Source organism: Typopeltis vanoorti, chromosome 22 (assembly GCF_054136105.1).
Source record: "Typopeltis vanoorti isolate ZY-2024b chromosome 22, IOZ_Tvanoo_1.0, whole genome shotgun sequence".
Classification (NCBI taxonomy): Eukaryota; Metazoa; Arthropoda; class Arachnida; order Uropygi; family Thelyphonidae; genus Typopeltis; species Typopeltis vanoorti.
The window spans coordinates 89,749,243-89,767,815 of NC_143570.1; the positions used below are offsets into that span (position 1 = coordinate 89,749,243).

The following is an 18,573-nucleotide window of genomic DNA, read 5'->3' on the forward strand; positions in this document are numbered from 1 at the left end:
ATAGTAGTGTTTTTTTTTATTAGAAAAAGTTCTGGTATGTGGGATCATAATCTAGTGGTTTATAAGTAGTGTGGTCTGTGAGCAACATTCATTTTCTGATTATATTCACTAGCTTTGATGACCACAGTAGCATTACCATTATCGGTTCTCATCATTATTATGCTACTGTCTTTGCATAATTTACAGAGCCAGAGGAGTTGGCTGTTAGAGAGATTTCTTCTAAGCAGTGAAACTTGAGAAAGGATGTTAGCTATATCAAGCCTGATATTGTCAGTAATGGTAAGAGGCAAGTTGCAGATACCATTTTCTATATGCATCATGAAGTCTAAGAATGGAACTTGATGTGGTGCTACTGCAAAGTTGTGACTGAGGCCAAGGATGTTAATGGCTGTTTTGTTGCACTTTTTTTTTGTTCATGTTGAAAAGTTTATGACAACTTTAAGTCTAAATAGTCAATACCATCATGCACTTGAGGCCTCCAATAAACCAATTCGTAATGCTTCACTGAACTAGTTGGCATTTCCACTGTAAAGAGATTACTTACACCGCAGAAAGGCAGGACTAGGGAGAGAGACTGTCTTTTGTGTTCCACCTTTCACTTAGTTGTCCATAATATATATATATAGCAAATATAACAAAGAACAAATATTGAAATTACAAAATAATTTTCTTTCATTTTAACTAATAATATAATAATAACAGCCACATCTGAATTTCAAACTCCTACTTTGAAAGAAACACATTAATTTGAATATGTAAAAGAGTATTGGATGGGATAGGATTCATCTTGTTCCACCTATCCTCTTTTACATATTAGTCTCAATGATCTGTTACAAGTTACTCAATGATAAGTAACTTGCAGTAACTGCCACAATAGTTATAAGTTAGTTGTAAGCAGCTATTGTGAGTAACTGTTGTAAATGGGTCATCCTCTATTACTTGTAAGTTACTAACAGTAACTTACAAGTAATAGAAGATGGCCCATAAGTCATGGAACAGTCTGTAGGAAGGGCCTGTCTTTGCGAAGCTGAAAATGGAAGGCATTTATGTGAGGGAGTTTTTCATAAGTGTGTGTGTGTGTGTGTATTATTTTTCTATAAATCTGGTGTTCAGTATCAGTGTATATTGTACTGATCACATTTTATTATTTTTATTTATGTATTTATTTTGATATATTTAAAATTATGTTTTTCTAGTTGTATCCTTTTGGAATACCCTCTTTTAGCTGAATATGATTTCAAGAATGACACCATCAATCCAGATATTAAGTAAGATATATTTTATTTTATCTATAACTATCTATCTGTTTATCTATCTAGAACCTTTCTTAAAAAGAGTGCACAACACCATGATCTCCAAATGAACCAGCATAGCAGAACCACATCTAAAAATAAGTTTACCATCATATGCTGATGATGTTACTGTAATAATACATAATGGCAAAGAAATAACAGTAACCGATGAAGCACATAGATTGTTATCATCATCATTATTATTATTATTCAGGCCTCCATGGAGTCAAGAGACTCATCGTGGGAGGACCTTCCTAGGAAACACAAAGTCTATCATACCACTCCTTGAACTCATTGACCGTTCTTACTCTCATCACTCTATCAGGCAATGCATTCCATGGTTCAACCACCCTCCACACAAAGAAACCACTCCTCACCCTCTTGCTCACAGCTTCCTTTCATAACTTCCAAGGGTGGCCCCTTGTCATCACTCCTTCCCGCTGTTTTCCACCAAGTGAAAGAACTCCCCAGTGTCAACCCTGTAACTGCCACTAACAGTTTAAAAGTCTTGATCATATACCTCTCCTTCTTCTATCCACCAAACTTTGCAGTCCACATTCCCTAAGCCGATCCTCATAACTAACACTGTACAGTCCTGAAACCATCTTTGTTATCCACCTCTCTACCCTTTCCACAGTTAATTTTTCCCCTTCAAATCCTGAGGACCAAATCTGAGAACAATAGTCTAAGTGTGGTCTGATCAGAGTCTTATACAACGGAATGATAACTCTTATCTCTGCAGATCAGTGTCCTTCTCATTATAGCAGCAATCTTCTGTGTGACCTTCACCACCTTTGCAATATGTCCCCTAAATTTCAGGTTTCTAAGTACAGCTCCTCTAATTGAGTATGCAGCCTCCCATCAATGGATCCCAAATGTCAAGACTTTACATTTTGCTGCATTAAACCGAACCCCCATTCATTTGCTCATATAGTAGTTGGAAGGGGCTAATCGTTCGATGCTGTTGGCACACTCTCCCTTGATGAGTCTCTGGACTCCCTGGAGGTGTCACATAATAATAATAATATGTCCAGTTTGTTCAAATCCTCTTGCAAGACTGCCACATCTGCACTATTACTAATAACCCTTAGTTATTAGTAATAGTGGTATTGACATAAAGATTATATGCACAAGTCTCAGGGGCCAAACTAAACTCTGCAAAAATCACTGGTTTGTGGTCAGGCAGATGGAAGGCTAGAATTGATTCTCTGATAAAATATATCTGGTCAGATGAAGGACAAACATACCTAGACATACATCTTGGCAACACCATAACATATAACACACTGAACTGGACACATTTGCACAACTACTTTAAACAGGTGCTAGGAAAATGGAACAGCATACGTTCAATGTCTTTACTTAGAGGAAGAGTCCTAATAATCAACCAGAGCCAAAATAAATGGACATAAAACCACAGGACTGTTGTGTGACAAATAGACTGATTCCCATATATCTGGTCACTGGTCTGCAAGGGGAAACAAATACTTGGGAATTTACCTAGGAAACATGCCTGCTTACATGGATAAGAACTAGGATACACTCATTAAACGTTTCAAGCAAGTACTAGGAAAGTGGGCAGCAATATGATCCTCTGCCTCCACAAGAGGGAGAGCAATAATTGTTAACCAAATAGCTACCAGTATCTTTTGGCATATTACTATTATTACTATTACCACTCCAAGACCTCATGGAGTCAAAGACTCATCTGGGAGGTCCTTTTATCACACACACAGCTCATCATACCATGTTTTAAACATATTCAAACTCTTTGCAGACACCACATTCTCAGGCAAAGCATTCCAATCATTCACAACTCTGCACGAAAAAAACCTGCCTTTCACTTCCCTACTCACACCTTCTTTATACAATTTCCAGGGATGACCTCTGGTTCTCCCCTGATCTCTCACTATTTTCTGTAGAACCTCTCCAGCATTGATTCTATAACAACCCCTTACCAACTTGTAGATCTCTATCATATCTCCCTCTTCCTCCTGTCCACCAGACTCTGCAAATTACATCTTCTCAATCTTTCCTCATACTCGCCATTCCAGAGGTCAGAAACTACCTTAGTCAGTCTCCTTTGGACCCTTTCCAACATCTCTTCATCCTTCTGAAAACCAGGTGACCAAATCTGGGCACAATAGTCCATGGTGTGGCCTAATCAAAGCCTTATATAACGGAACAAGAATCTCCCTACTTCTATATGTCAGTGTCCTCCGCATCATTCCCAGAAGCCTTTGTGTTGCCTTCACAATTTTGGCAATGTGTCTCCTACATTTTAGATCCTTATCCACTATCACCCCCCCAGATCTCTTATTTCCTCTACCTCCAAATTCTCATACCATCTGTGCCATTTATCAAACAAATACAGTCAATCAACTATCGATTCATATGGAACCAAACAAACTGGATTTCCTACTCCAAGCTTGTATTTCTCTTAAAGAAGGACAAAACTTGACCTCCATTGACCACAGGATAACAATGTTCTACACTTGCTTTTTCCTTAATACCCTACAACAGGAAATGGCACACAAACACACCACCAAATATATTTCAGTTCTGCCACTAGAGGTCTCTTTTTTCTCCACAACCTTAAGAATGAAAAGAGCATACATGCCAGTAAGTAACAAATTTCTACAAAGAATGCTCTTCGAATATGGAAGTTAAATCTCCAGCAAAAGACAGCATTCCTTCCTGAAATCCTCATGGGACCCATTTTCCACAACAAAATCTAAGGAACCCCATCACTCAGCGAGAGATTTTCTTTCCTGCATGGAGCTGGCTAGGCATTGAGAGTCTTGGGTGATATTCTTTCTCCGAGCCTTACCTGGCAAAAAATCACTTGCAAACTCGGGAATCGGGCCGAACAGATACATACTGTGAAATCTGCTTTTCAAACTGCTATACCTGATAGCATAGCAGAAGAGGGGCCAGTCCTCCCTGACACAGAAGATCTGGTGCTTATCTTTTTGATAAAAACCAACAATGACTTATACCCTGCAATGTAAACAAAATCTCAACATTCTAATACATCCAACCAAAGCACTTCACTGGAAAATCCCATGTCATCCCACCATACACTATTTCACTGGGATCTACCATATTGCACAAGAGCCACCAAACCCGATGCAGATATTCAGTGAAGAATGTGGCACAATGCACTACCCACTCCAACTATATTAACCACCTTACCGGCCATTATGGATCAAATACGCATCCTCATATCCATCATGTATCTCAATGTAATATCAAAGTTATTATAATTTTAATATGCACTTCTCATCCATGCTAACTTGGTCGTATATATACGTCCAGGATGGTAGCGTGGTTAAGGAAATTCAACCTGGATGTTTCAGATAACTGTCTGTTCTGCTACCACACAGGAACAGTCCAGCATATCTGCTAGAATGCCCCATCAATACCCAATTAATCCATTCGTCTCAGGAAACGGCAGCCTTAACTTGCAATGGTCTCCATACAGAAGAGGAATATCTCAATCATGTCCATGCAGAGTCAAAAACCATTTGATCTGTAACTACCTCTTCATCATTGGGAAAGCAATAATATACAGTTCCTATCGTCAACACACAAGACCAGACAGCACAACAGTTTCATAGAGAGAGAGAGAGGCAGCTGACCATCTTCTTCATCATAATCAAATAACTGTCTTGTACCCTCAAGGAGTGTACAGGATATGATAGTATTACATGAAAAATTTATATCATTACTAAATTCCTATCTACAATTTTCCTCCAAATCAGTCTGTTACCTGTCAAGACTCCAAAATTATCAGATCTTATATTTCTGTCTTCTAAGGTATTTTTTACTGTATCAGTCCACCTATATCTTGGTCTTCCTCTGGGTCTTTTTCCTGTCAACCTTGCAGAGAACACTTGTTTTGCTAATCTTTCCTCTTCCATTCTTTTTAAGTTACCATGCCACCTGAGATTAGCTCTGCTAACACATTCCTGGATGCTGCCAATGTCAAGTTCTTTTCTAACCTGAGACTGCAGATATGAGTCTTGAGACTCATATCTGCAGTCTCTGGTCTTTGGTCAAGTGTTTTACTTCTGACCCAGCTCTCAGATCCATAAGTTAAAATTGGTTTGAACACTCTTATATATATAGCAAATTTAGTGTTTTAACTAATTTATCTCTTATTCCATATAAATTTATTCAACTGACTTCCTATCATACCAGCTTTGTTGATTCTGTTGTCTATTTCCATATTTAATTTACCATCTGCACTAAAAATCGTGCCTAAGTAGCTGAAATGTTTTACTTGTTCTATAGGTTCTCCATTCATAATGCAGTTGATATTTTCAATGCTTCTGCCTATTTTCATTGTCTTTCATTTGTTTTCTGACCTTCATATCATATCTATTACAACAGCTATTCAATTTAGTCAGGGAATCTTGCAAACTTCTGGCAGATTTATTTAGAAGTATAACATCATCCGCATAAAGAAAAGAGCCGAGATTAACATCTCCTGCTTGGATATCAGGTTTAATACCACTTTCCTTCATAATGTGATCCATATAAATAATGAATAGCAGAGGAGATAATGTACATCCATGTCTGACACCAGATTTTAACATTAAACCATCATCCTGTACTTTTTTCAATTCTAATTGCTGACTTACAACTAAAATGAAGACTAAGCATTGCTTAATATAATGTCCCATGCATTTTGAATAGCTTCTCTCTTGGCATCTTGTCATATGCCTTTTCCAGATCTACAAAACGTAAATACAGATCTTTGTTATATTCCCATGATTTCTCAACTATCTGTCGTAAAGTGAAAATCTGATCCTGACAGCCTCTATTTGGCCTGAATCCAGATTGTTCTTCACCAAGCTTTTCTTCCACAATCTTTCTCGACTGTTTCTCAAGTATATTTGTGTAAATCTTACCATGACACTCATAGGGAAATACCTCTGTAATTCTCACATTCAGTTTTATTTCCATTTTTATATATAAGACCATCTCCTTGCAGCCTTTAAACAAAAACTGAAAAGGAAGGTTGTATCCTACACAAGCATCATCACTACAGGCAGAACAACACCCTTGACCTTTTCCACCAAAACTGGAATCCTTGGAATCAACACCTGGCTGAGCAGGACAACTGCATCACAGTTCACTTTCCAACATAGAAGTGACATCATTGATTCCCCCCCCCCCTCCCAAAGGGAGAAGAAAGAGATTTTCGTGTTATTTAACAGTGTGAATGATGATAATTAAATGTGTAATATTGCCTTATAGCAATTGTTATTTTCGTATAAGGTGTAGTATCATGTAATATACAAGGGTGGTCTGAAAAGTTCTTGGCCTAACAATGATAAAATGAATTTATAATTTCAAACTTATTTTTATTTTTCAACGTAATCTCCTTTAAGACTAATACATTTATTCCAGCGATGCTCCAGCACCATTATCCCGTTCCTGTAGTGGTTCTCAGTAAGATCTGCAAAATGCTCCTGTACAGCTGCAATCACCTCTTGATTCGAAGAAAAACACTGACCAACAAGGAAGCGTTTTAGTTTAGGGAAGAGATAGAAGCTAAGCAAAATTCATAGTGCAGATCCCTTAATTTTCCCATTGCCAAAACACCTTTGTGGGCAGGTGCATTGTCCTGATGAAAGATGATTTTTTTCTTCTGCAAACTGGGTCTTTTCTCACAAATTTTTTTGTCTAGTCTGGTTAAAAGATCAGAATAATATTCCCCAGTTATTGTTTTACCCTTTTCAAGATAATTAATAAACAAAATGCCTTTAGCATCCCAAAACACTAATGCCATGACCCTTCCTGCTGATGGAACCGACTTTGTCTTCTTTGGCGCTGAACAACTGGCTTCTGTCCACTGTTTTGACTGCTGTTTGGATTCTGGTGTGTAATGGTGAATCCAAGTCTCATCCATAGTAATAAATTGACGCACAAAATCAGTTTTATTCTTGTTGAAGGTCTTTTCTCACAAATTTTTTCGTCTAGTCTGGTTAAAAGATCAGAATAATATTCCCTAGTTATTGTTTTACCCTTTTCAAGATAATTAATAAACAAAATGCCTTTAGCATCCCAAAACACTAATGCCATGACCTTTCCTGCTGATGGAACCGACTTTGTCTTCTTTGGCGCTGAACAACTGGCTTCTGTCCACTGTTTTGACTGCTGTTTGGATTCTGGTGTGTAATGGTGAATCTAAGTCTCATCCATAGTAATAAATTGACGCACAAAATCAGTTTTATTCTTGTTGAAATGCTCCAAGCACTGTTCAAAGATTTTCATGAGAGTGCATTTTTGATCTGCTGTGAGTAAGCATGGCACCCATCTTGTGCAAAGTTTTTTCATTTGCAAATTCTTCAAGCAAAATATATCCTACATATTCTTTTGAAATGCCTATAGTCTCAGCAATTTCATGCACTTTGACTCGCCGGTCATTCAATACCATATTGTGCACTTGATCAATGATTTCTGGTGTTGTTGCACTTTTTGGACATCCTTCACGTGGATCATCTTCAAAGCTGGTACGGCTCACCTTGAATAGGTTACACATCCATTTCACTCCCACTCTATTTATTCTTCGAACTCTACTTCGAACACATTCTTATATTGTGTCATTTAAGTATTTTCAAATACTGCCATGCATTGTCGATATCCTTCTTATCCAACAACTGAATCCAGCATACTCACTCCTCAATTGGTCATAATTTCTTGCTTTGTAATTCAGCATGTAACCTTTTCTGAATGGAGTATTCATAAACTTACCCACTTCCCAAGTGAGTACCACATGGTCACTGCCACCAAGGATATCAAGTAATAGTAATTTCTTGTGATCTTCTAGTTCAAGAGTGAATGCGATTCATTTAGCAGTTAATGCATTTTTCTAAAAATATAATAAATATATTAAAAATAATATTCATGAGCAAAATTGTATAGTCCCAGGAATTCTGCAGACCTGGATAAAAAAAATGTCAAGAGCCGATACCCAGAAACCCTATCTGTGTAGGAGATCTACACTGCTTTTCCTGTGTCATTGTCCCATTTTGATGTTTGCCCATATTGCTGCACTTAAAGTTCCCCCATTCAAGAAGATTATCCTCATATTAGTGTTGAATACTGTAGCTACTCCTTCCTTTCCCTGATCATTATTATCTGAATATTGCATCTTGTATTTGTTATCTTATTTGTTTTTGTCTTTGAGTTGGTTTCACCAGTTATGTTAATCCTTATTTCTCTAATCCCTCTTGGTTCCATTTCTTTTCTATTGACTTTTTATGTTGATGCTATCTGTCAAATTGAATTTGCTGATGTTGAGTTGAAGTTTGTTCCAGCAGCTGACTTTTCACTGTTTGTCCTGGTTCTGTGAAATTCGCTATTATAAACTATTTCTGCAGTCCTACAACTTTGCTAGGGCTCTGTCATATGAAAAGGTGCCTGATAATTAAACGTGTATTTAGTCTTAGGTGCTAGTTTACACTCATAGTTAAGTTTAATGGAATAAATACAGCACAAAGAAATAATTAAAGAACAGGTTTAATTGTTTCTTATATTTCATTTCTGTCACTCAGATATCTCCAGGAATACAATATGAAAATTGTAATAACACATACATACAAAAAAAAAGTGGAAAAAATTATACTGTTTTGAGCCTCAAGTCCTGTTAGGCAGGGGTGTTCCCAAAACTTTGGAAACAACATTGCTTTCAAACCTCATTTGTAGCTGGCCTCACTCCTCCTCTTTCTTAAGGATCCTCTTCTTCCCCTCTCTATTCCGGGTGTTTACATGGTTCCTTGTTCTTGCAACTTATTATATTCTGGTCATACTGAGAGATCTGTCTTGGTGAACAAAGGAAAGTGCTACAACTTTGCTTTGTTCATCTGCTGCAACAGTAATGGTCAGTCAGTTTTAGCTGACCATGCCTTGAATACCTTGCACAGGATCAGATGGAAAAAAAAAAACTACTATGCTTCATTATAACAAATACAAACTTGAAAGACTCTCTTTAGAATCAATAGCAGATTGAAAAAAAAATCATCAATTTCCTAATGTTGTACCCCCAAGGGGTGTTCAGGTTACTATGAGAGCAACTACATGATTTAGTTTATGCTATTAATCGCCTATCGACAATTTTCTGCCAAATCAGTGTATTACTTGTGAGCACTCCAATATTGTCATATCTAGCATTTCTTGATTCTAAGACAATTCTGACTGAATCAGTCCACATAGACCTTGGTCTTTCTCTGGATCTCTTTCCTGCCATCTTGACATCAAACACCTGTTTTGTTAACCTTTTCTCACCCATTCTATTTAAGACCTCACCCATACTACCTAGATTGGTTCTGCTGACACTTCTTGAATGCTAATAGTGGGATGAAGAGCTTTTGTTCCCTGGATTACTAAGAGTCAAAAACGACTGGATGGCACATAACAATACAACACTATGAGAGCACTATTCCGATCATCAAGAATTTGACCTTCTGATCAGGTCCTCTGAATTATGCAGTATAGCCACTGCAAAACTTGTATACCTCCATCCTGAAGCATTTCTGGTTGAATATTATCTCCATCTGCCTTTCCACATTTCAAGTTTTTGATGGCTTCTTCTACCTCAAGTATTGATAAGTAGTCATCTTTGCTTTCCTCATGAAAATTTTCTAGTAGGTTCTGTGACTGCTTGGTTTGTTTAACACTCTTTTGAAGTAATTAGTCCAGACATCTAGGATATCCTCATCTTCAGTTTTCATGTTACCTTTATCATCTTTTATTCCTTTTACAGTACTCTTTCCTCCATTTCTTAGCTTCTTCAATAGTTTCCAGAACATTTTGCTACCTTCCTGATATTTATTATCCATGCTCTTACCAAAGGCTGCCATGAATAGCTTTTGTTTAGCTACTTTTATACACAGCTCAGTTCTCTTTCATTTTTCTCTGTATTCTTTAAGGACATCTGCTAACTTATTTGCTAGAAACCTTTGGTATGCTTTCTTCTTTTCCAGAACTGCTTCTTTAACTTCTTGTGTCCACTACGGTGTTGTTATTTTTCTCTCCTTGCAGAGAACTTCACCACATACCTCCCTAGCTGATTCAATCAATGTCTTCTTCAGCATTTCCCACTGAGACTCCAAAGTTTGGTTCTTGTTTTCAGGTTTTCATTTTTTCTTCAATAATGTTCATATAGTCAAGTCTATAATTTACTGTAAAAGCTGATCATCTTTAATTCTTTTTAAAACTTTCTTACATACTGTTGTTTCCAATGTGATATCCATTTTTATCCTGCTTAGTACTAAGTAATGGTCACTTCCAATTTCAAATACTCTGTATCCTTGAACCAGCATGAGGATATCATTATCAACAATAATGTAGTCAATGAGGCTTTTCTTAGTTCTTGTGTCTTCTCTCCATGTGAACTTGTACAAATCTTTATGTTGAAACATGGTGTTAGTAATGACTAGTCCATGTCCTGAGCAGAAGGTCCAGTAGGTACTTACCAAGTTGTGTTAAACTTCCCAAAATTTGGTAAACTTTATAATTCTTAGGCCTCCCACCCAACAGCTAAGGCTAGCCAACAGCAACCATAGTGGGTGCCCCTTAAGGACTTTACGCTCAAATAGTCTAATTTCTTCCATGTTTTGTGGGTGTTATTACAATTTTAATATTGTATTCTATTCCTGAAGCAGTCTCTGTGACAGAGATGAAATATCAGATGATTAAACCTGTTGTTTAATTATTTCTCTGTGCTGTATTTTTTCCATAAAATTTAAGTATGGGTGACTGATAATATGTATGTTGCTTAAGGAAGAAAAAGTATTAGAAGGGAAGATATTGTATGTAAAAAATAGGACAGATATTAGTAAAAGCAGGAAAATTTGAAATGAGGGTTCTTATATGAATTATGAAAAGTTTAAAAGGTTAAGATATATGTGTATATATCTTAACCTTTTAAATATATGCTGAAAGAAAGACAGCAAGAAATCATGAACAAATGAAATGCATTTGCTCTCAATTCATAAAGAATTGATATAAAGTAGTATTTCTCTTTTCACATTTAAAATAAATAAAAACTTAAAACATACATTAGTGAAAAAAAATTATTATAAATAAAATTGCATTAAAGTTAGTTGTTTTCTGATTTTTTATCTTCACTTATAATATCATTAATAATTTTTAAAAAATTATTTTTAAGTATTGATTTGAAGCCATCTGCTATTCTAAGACCTTATCAAGAAAAGAGTTTGAGGAAGATGTTTGGCAATGGACGTGCAAGATCAGGAGTTATAGTCTTACCTTGTGGTATGCTCACTTGTTTACTTATATGTAGAATTCTGTGAGTCATTTTCTAGAGATTAAAATTGTGATCTAACAAAAAATACCTTCTAGGGTCAACTATTCATGTTTAACCTTACAGTCTCTTGATGTTGCAAAAAAGTTTTTGAAATTCCCTACAATCAATCAATATATATATACACACACACACATACATACATACACCAGTGGTTCTCAACCTTTTATGCTTCACGAACCCCCCCCCCCCCCAAGTTAAATGTTTATATAACTGGCTTACCCTTTGTATAGATAGATAAAACTATAGTATAGTATAACAATGGGAATAAAATAAAACATTATATATATATATATTTATAAAATTAATATTTAACTGACTAGAACCCGAGAAAGAATAACACAAAAAACTTTAATAAATCACAACTAGTTTCATCGGTGTCCCGACTTCTTCAGGTGAGTAAGAAATAACACAAAACTTATAAAACTAACAAGGTAAAAAACATGGACTTTCCAGCTTAATAAAAAGAAGAAGAATAGTAACAGTCATATTTGTATAGGTGACCACGTGCTATTGTTAGCATGAGTTGAATGTGTGTGACAGCTAATTTTAGAGCGCCAGTACTGGATTACTGCGCTATGGGAATCAGGCAAATTGTAGCTCTGATTGTTGTTCATGTGTGAAGGGTCCAGAACTATTTCTTTGGATTCTAGAATTCATCTTTCAAATTCATTCTTGCATATATATAAATTGGTTGTGCAGTCCAAATCAACTTGGTGTTGACGTTCTTCGAGGTTAGAGTTGGCAGAGAAAAGAACATGACCGGAAAGGGTGCTCGCTCGTGTTCTACTATAGGAGATGTCACGTCTATGTTCCTCAAGACGTAGTGAAATAGATTTATCTATCTAGCCAAAATAAGGTTGAACACAGTCGCACATAACTTTATAAACACCAGGAAAATGCAGTTGGTTGTGTTTTGGTTGACTCAGAAAAGAACACAAAGTTTTGGCAGAGTTGTATAGTCAGTCTTTATGTTGAATTTCTTCATAATCCTAGATAGTTTTGAGGTAAGAGAGCTAATAAATGGTAACTGTATGTGAGTGATAGGGTTGGATTCATCTTCTTGTCGAGGTTGTTGGCGTGGTCTCAAATGTTTAGAGATGTTACGAGATGAATATCCATTATTTAAGAAGGTGTTTTTCAGGAAATTAAGTTCTGTTCGAAGGTCTTCTTCTGTGGAAGCAAGACATCTTGCACGATGGGCAAGGGTGGGAGATGATGATGCCAAGTTTTTAAGGAGGGAAGTGATAGAAGAGGCATGCAAATATCTATCAGTGTGGGTGGTTTTTCGAAAAATTTAAAATTTAAGACAGTCAGGTAATTTACTGATCTTTAGATCCAAGAAGGGAAGAACACCGTTAATCTCTAGTTCTGATGTGAATTTAATGTTCTGATGTTGATTATTTAAATGATTTAGGAAGTTTTGTAGTTCCTCTAAACCATGTTCCCAGATAAGGAAGACGTCATCTATGTAACGTAACTACAGTTTAGGTTTTAAAGTAGCTATAGAAATAACTCTCTCTTCAAAATTGAAGGGAGGTAGAGAACATCAAAATTAACCATATTCATAGGAAAGCATGACCGGAAACGCCACCCAAAAGTGATAAGTGGTGATATTCGACAGCGCTCCAGGTGAGCAATTGGGGCTTCTTCATTCAAGCTTTCAATGTCGTATGAATAACATGCGTCGTTTTACAAATGCTGAGATGACAGACATGCACCTCATTTATGGGTTAGCTGATGGTAATGGACGAGCCACTGTACGAATGTATCGTGAAAGGTACCCAAACAGACGTGTACCGCATCACCAAATGTTTGCGTATTTGCATCAGAATTTGTGTGATTATGGATCATTCAGGGATTGCAGGCATGATAGTGGGCGGTCACAATTGACACGAAATTCCACCATGGAAGAGGAGGTGTTGCATGCGATGGACAATAATCCAGAGACAAGAACACATGCCGTTGCCTCTGTTATAGGGGTATCTCGATCCAGTGTATTGCATGTTTTGCACTCTGAGTCCTTACATCCATTTCATCTGCAACGGGACCAGTTACTGATGGCCAAAGATTATCCTCAGTGTGTGTGGAATTCATGCAGTGATTTCTGCAGAAAAGCGCTGTAGACCCAGATTTTCCATCTTGTGTTTTGTTCACGGATGAAGCTTCATTTACCTGCAAAGGGATCTTCAGTTACCACAATGCTCATGTGTGGGCTCATCAGAACTCATATGCTGTGCGATCACATGCTGCACAACAACGCTTCGCCATTAATGTATGGGCAGTTATCGTCGCTGACTGTTTAGTCGGGCCATACGTGTTACCACCCCGACTGGACTTCCAGAAGTATCAGACCTTTCTGGAAGAAGTGCTGCGGGATTTACTGAACAATGTGCATTGTTCAGTAAACAGTGTGCATTGGCAGATGTGGTTCCAACACAATGGGGCTCCAGTCCATTTTGGCATTTCTATGCATCAGTATTTGGACAGGTCCTTTGGGGCTCGATGGATTGGGCGTGGTGGACCCGTCGCATGTCTCCCACGCTCACCTGATTTATCGAGCATTGATTTCTTTCTGTGAGGGACCCATAAAGCCATGGTGTACGAAATGCCTGTTGCCTCTGACATGGATCTCGTGGCAGGAATCGCCACGGGAATATCCAGGAAACTCCAGGTATTTTCGAAAATGTACAATCGATTAAACGATTGTGTACAATCATCTTGCAGATGGTCTTGAATCTTAGAATACTTGAGCAGTGCACGCTTTATCAAATGAGTAGAAGGAATGGAGTATACTGTAATTAACAAACCTATACATAGGATTAGAGGTGATTGAGAGTCATTTATATATAAGAGAAAGAGGTTAGATGATAGAACAGTCCTGAGGAATTCCTGCATTGGTGAAGAAGCTTGAAGCCATCCATCATGACATTCAGTGAATGACCAGAGAGAGTTTGTGGCCCAATTACAGATGGTGGCAGGTAGATCAAAGGATGACAGTTGAGTAGGTCTCATTTCCAGACATACTCTGGAAATGTCAAGAGCATGAGCACATATTTCTCCAAACTTTTCCATGACTCGTGTCCACTGATAAGTGATATTCTGAGGGCTGTGGATCTGGAGTGACAGAGTCCATAATGGTGGTTATTGATTAACTGATCAGCTCTAGCTAGTACAGAAGTTGACTGTTGATGACTTTCTCCATGGGATGCAATTACTACATGATCATTCACCAGTTAGTGGCAATGTGGTTATTTTAGTAGCAGACAAATCTTCTGATGCGATTACTAGTTCTGGTACTCTCAAATCCACATTGCTACTAGTTGGTGAATGATCATGTGGTCTTGACCTGGAAGGTGGCTAAATGTGTGGAATTTTCAGCTTTTCAGGGGGGGAGGTATGTGTGGAAGTACATGGCTGATAAATATGACAAACTCAGGTGATTGCTTGGAACAATGCTGTTCCATGAGAAATTGCAAGAGTTTTAATGCATAGTTAGTGCATAGAAGATGGTAATGGAATGTTGTGGAGAAGTAATAGCAGGAGGCTAAATCAAGTAGGAGTTAAACAGATGAACATCAATAATCAGGAGCAACAAAAGAAGAAAAATTCGTAGAGGGAATTCAAAGAGAACAGTTATCAACAAGCACATGAACAGTCCAGAAGGGTGAGCAATATGGTAAGGAAGGCAAAATCAGTGTATGAGAGGAAATTAGCAGTGCGACAAAGGTAATCCCAAGGAGTTCTTTCTTTATGTGGCAAGTAAATAGAAGAATAATTTTAGCAAATGCAGGTGGTAGAGAGGTAACTGAAGCAGACTAAATAGTTGGTTTACTGAGTGATCACTTTGCAAAGATATCAGTATGTCATTTAGGTGGAGATAACGCAGTAACAAAAGAGGCAAGGGCTGCTGATGTGCAATAGGCATAAATGAACTGGAGGTGCATGGGATATTAGGGAACCTTGATGTATGAATACAGCTATGGGATTAGATGCTATATCAGCTCAAATATTATGAGAGGGTGCTAGGGAATTGGCAATACCCTTGACTACATTTTTTAATTTAAGTCTCAAATCTGGGTCAATCCCAAGGGAATGGAAAGAGGATAAAATAGTCGCATTGCATAAAGGAGGCTTCAAGGCTGAGGTAGCAAATTATCAACCATTCAGCATCTCAGGTGTGATTGTCAAGGTAGTTGGGAAGTTGGTTTAGGGAAAAATCCAGGATTAGGTAGATAGGAATGGGATACTATATTGGGGCTAACCTGGTTTTTGTGAGGATGTAGGTCATGCCTCAGTAACTTACCTTTTATAATACAGTGACAACTGAACTGGATAAACTTAATGGCTATACTGTGATATCATAGAATTAGACTTTTGACAGGATACTGCATGGAATTCTGATAAATAAATGATAGCAAATAGGGATGGATATGAAGTTGGTGATGTGGATAAGAGAATGGTTGATGGAGAGATACTAGACAGTAATTTTAGAGTCCAGTAAAAGGGCCTCTGACCAGTGACATTGCCACAGGGCTCTATACTTGGGCCACTGCTATTTAATTTATACATTAATGATATGAGGGGAACTATTTTGTTATTTGCAAGTGATGCAAAATTGGGTAGAGCAGTAGTCAGCAATGATGATGTTAAAACTTTGTAAGATGATTTAATAGAGTAGCAGTATGGGCAGAGGAGAACAAATATCAGTTTAACATGGCAAAATGTAAGACTATGCATTTTGGGTGAAGAGTTTACCAGCTGTGTACCTTATTAATGGAATTGTACTCCAGGAAAATGAAGCCATGATGTGAAGATTTGGGGGAGTGGAGGAAGCTTAAATTTGGGGATGGAGGGCATATTGCAAAAGTTGCTAGAACAGCTTGTTGAATGACTTGGTTACTGAAAAACACCCTGACAAGTAGAGATAAGCATATTATTATACCTCTTTGTAAGGCCTTGATAAAACCCCATCTTTAATACTGTTCACAAATCTGGTCATTACCTAGGTTTCTTAGAGATGAGGTGGAGAGGATTCAGAGGCAAATGACCAAGGTGGCAGGTCTGTGGAATGCACCTTATGAGGATAGGTTAAAGATTTGTTGGTTACGGAAATTGGTTGATAGGTAGAAAAGGAGTGTCATGATTGAGATATAAATTTTGGAAAGGGTTTTACTGGATTGATACAGAGGAAGTTTTTCATAATAGATTTAGTGATGAGAAAACTAGGGATCATCCTTTGAAATTAAGCAAGAGTGTGGTTAACAGGGATGCGAGGACTAGATTTTCTGCATGGAGTCTGTTGTGAGTTGCATGACTGTGAATGAATTCAAAGAGAAGTATGATAGGTATTGTGTGTGAATATTATAGTACTTGGCATAATGCTCAGGACCGCCGTCAGTGTGTCTATGGACTTCATGCAGTTGCCCATGAAATAATAATAATAAAAGATAGATCTAGATTCTCAATCAAAAATTACATCATATTTTAACAGAACAATTGATGACTCTTGTTCTGCCGTAGTATAGTATAATAGCATGCATGCCAACATGAGAGCGGTTCCTCTTTAGTAAATTTATATACAAATATACAATATGATGGGTTTAATGAATGCCTTTATAATAAAAAAGAAAAAAAAATTCAACTGAAGTTAGTGATTCTATGTCTTGTAATTTTTTTTTGTTTTTATATGTTTCATAGTTCTTTCAACATCAGCTGAGTTAACCGTGAAGGAAACTTTAGTTAATGATAAAGAGGGAGAAAAAATTGAAGTATCCTGAGAAGATCTAAATGAAAAGCAAAAAAGTGCTAAAGAATAAATACTAATTATTAGAAAGGAATTGACATATTTCCAAGAAGCAAAAATTAACAGAAAAATATTTAAAAATCGCTTTTGTTTGCATAATGACCAGTTGACTAGCAAGTGTGAAATCTGAGAGAGCTGCTTCTGTTGCTGGAATAATTTGTACAAAAATTAGGCCTCTTAAAAAAAACATCAAGAATCTTCTATCTTAGTCCTCACACATTGCTGATGTGCTTATAGGTCTCTCAACCTCTTATGTATGAGATCAACATGCCTCTGTCTCTAAAGTTGTTATTTATGTTTTGAAATTAAAAGTATATTAATATTTTATAATTTATATTAATAATATTAATTGTTTTTTGTTTTTATATGTTTCAATACAACTTTTGTTTATTAGAATTTATTGATTGTTGAACCAGTATTTATGAAAACTTTGACCATATTACGAATAATTGAAAAAGTCAATAAAGTTGTAATCCCTAATCAGTACATGCATCTCTGATTGCTCTGCCTATCTTTGCATCATCAGTAAACAGTCGAGCACCTCCTTTCAAGTCCTCCTCCCCACCCCATATGTCACTCTGATTCCTGCCTTGTGCCACCCAAGTCAATAGTTTTTATTTCAGTCCCATATTGTCCACTTTATGCAACAGCAATTCATGTGGTATCTATTCCTATCAAATTCCTCAGTAGAGTCCAACAGTATCATAATGTATCCGTTTACTTTATCCAACTCAGCTATACCATTCTAAAATCTCACTATAAAATGAGAACAAATTTCTCAGATATGACCTCCTTTTAGAAAATCCATGCTAACAAAGTATAGCTTGCCTGTCCACCTGTTTCTGTATGTGATTTCTTACTAACTTCTCTTTGCACAACCCTTGTGCAATGCAATTATCATATGTTGTTTTTATTCTGTGGGATCTTTCCTGAGCTCAGACTCAAACTGTACAAACATGTCAGTGGCCTAGCGATTTCTTCTGAGCATTCCTTTAGCAAATGTACTGATATCCCATCCATCCCTATTGCTGAATTCTTATGTAAGTTATGCAACAACTCTAGAACCTCCTTCTCATGTACCTTTATTTCTTCATCCTGTGTAGCAGCACTATGTTATGTACACCAGGTTGATAGAT

At 37.0% G+C, this 18,573-nt stretch overlaps 1 protein-coding gene across 1 annotated transcript in view; it reads left to right on the forward strand.

The window, feature by feature from the left end:
* Positions 1-18,573, forward strand: part of hay (ATP-dependent DNA helicase hay) — a 337,042-nt gene that overhangs the window by 154,430 nt on the left and 164,039 nt on the right. The window contains exons 9-10 of the mRNA XM_090412093.1: positions 1,197-1,268; positions 11,476-11,582. Of these exons, the coding sequence (XP_090268219.1) occupies positions 1,197-1,268; positions 11,476-11,582 (179 nt within the window). The remainder of the gene's footprint in view (positions 1-1,196; positions 1,269-11,475; positions 11,583-18,573) is intronic.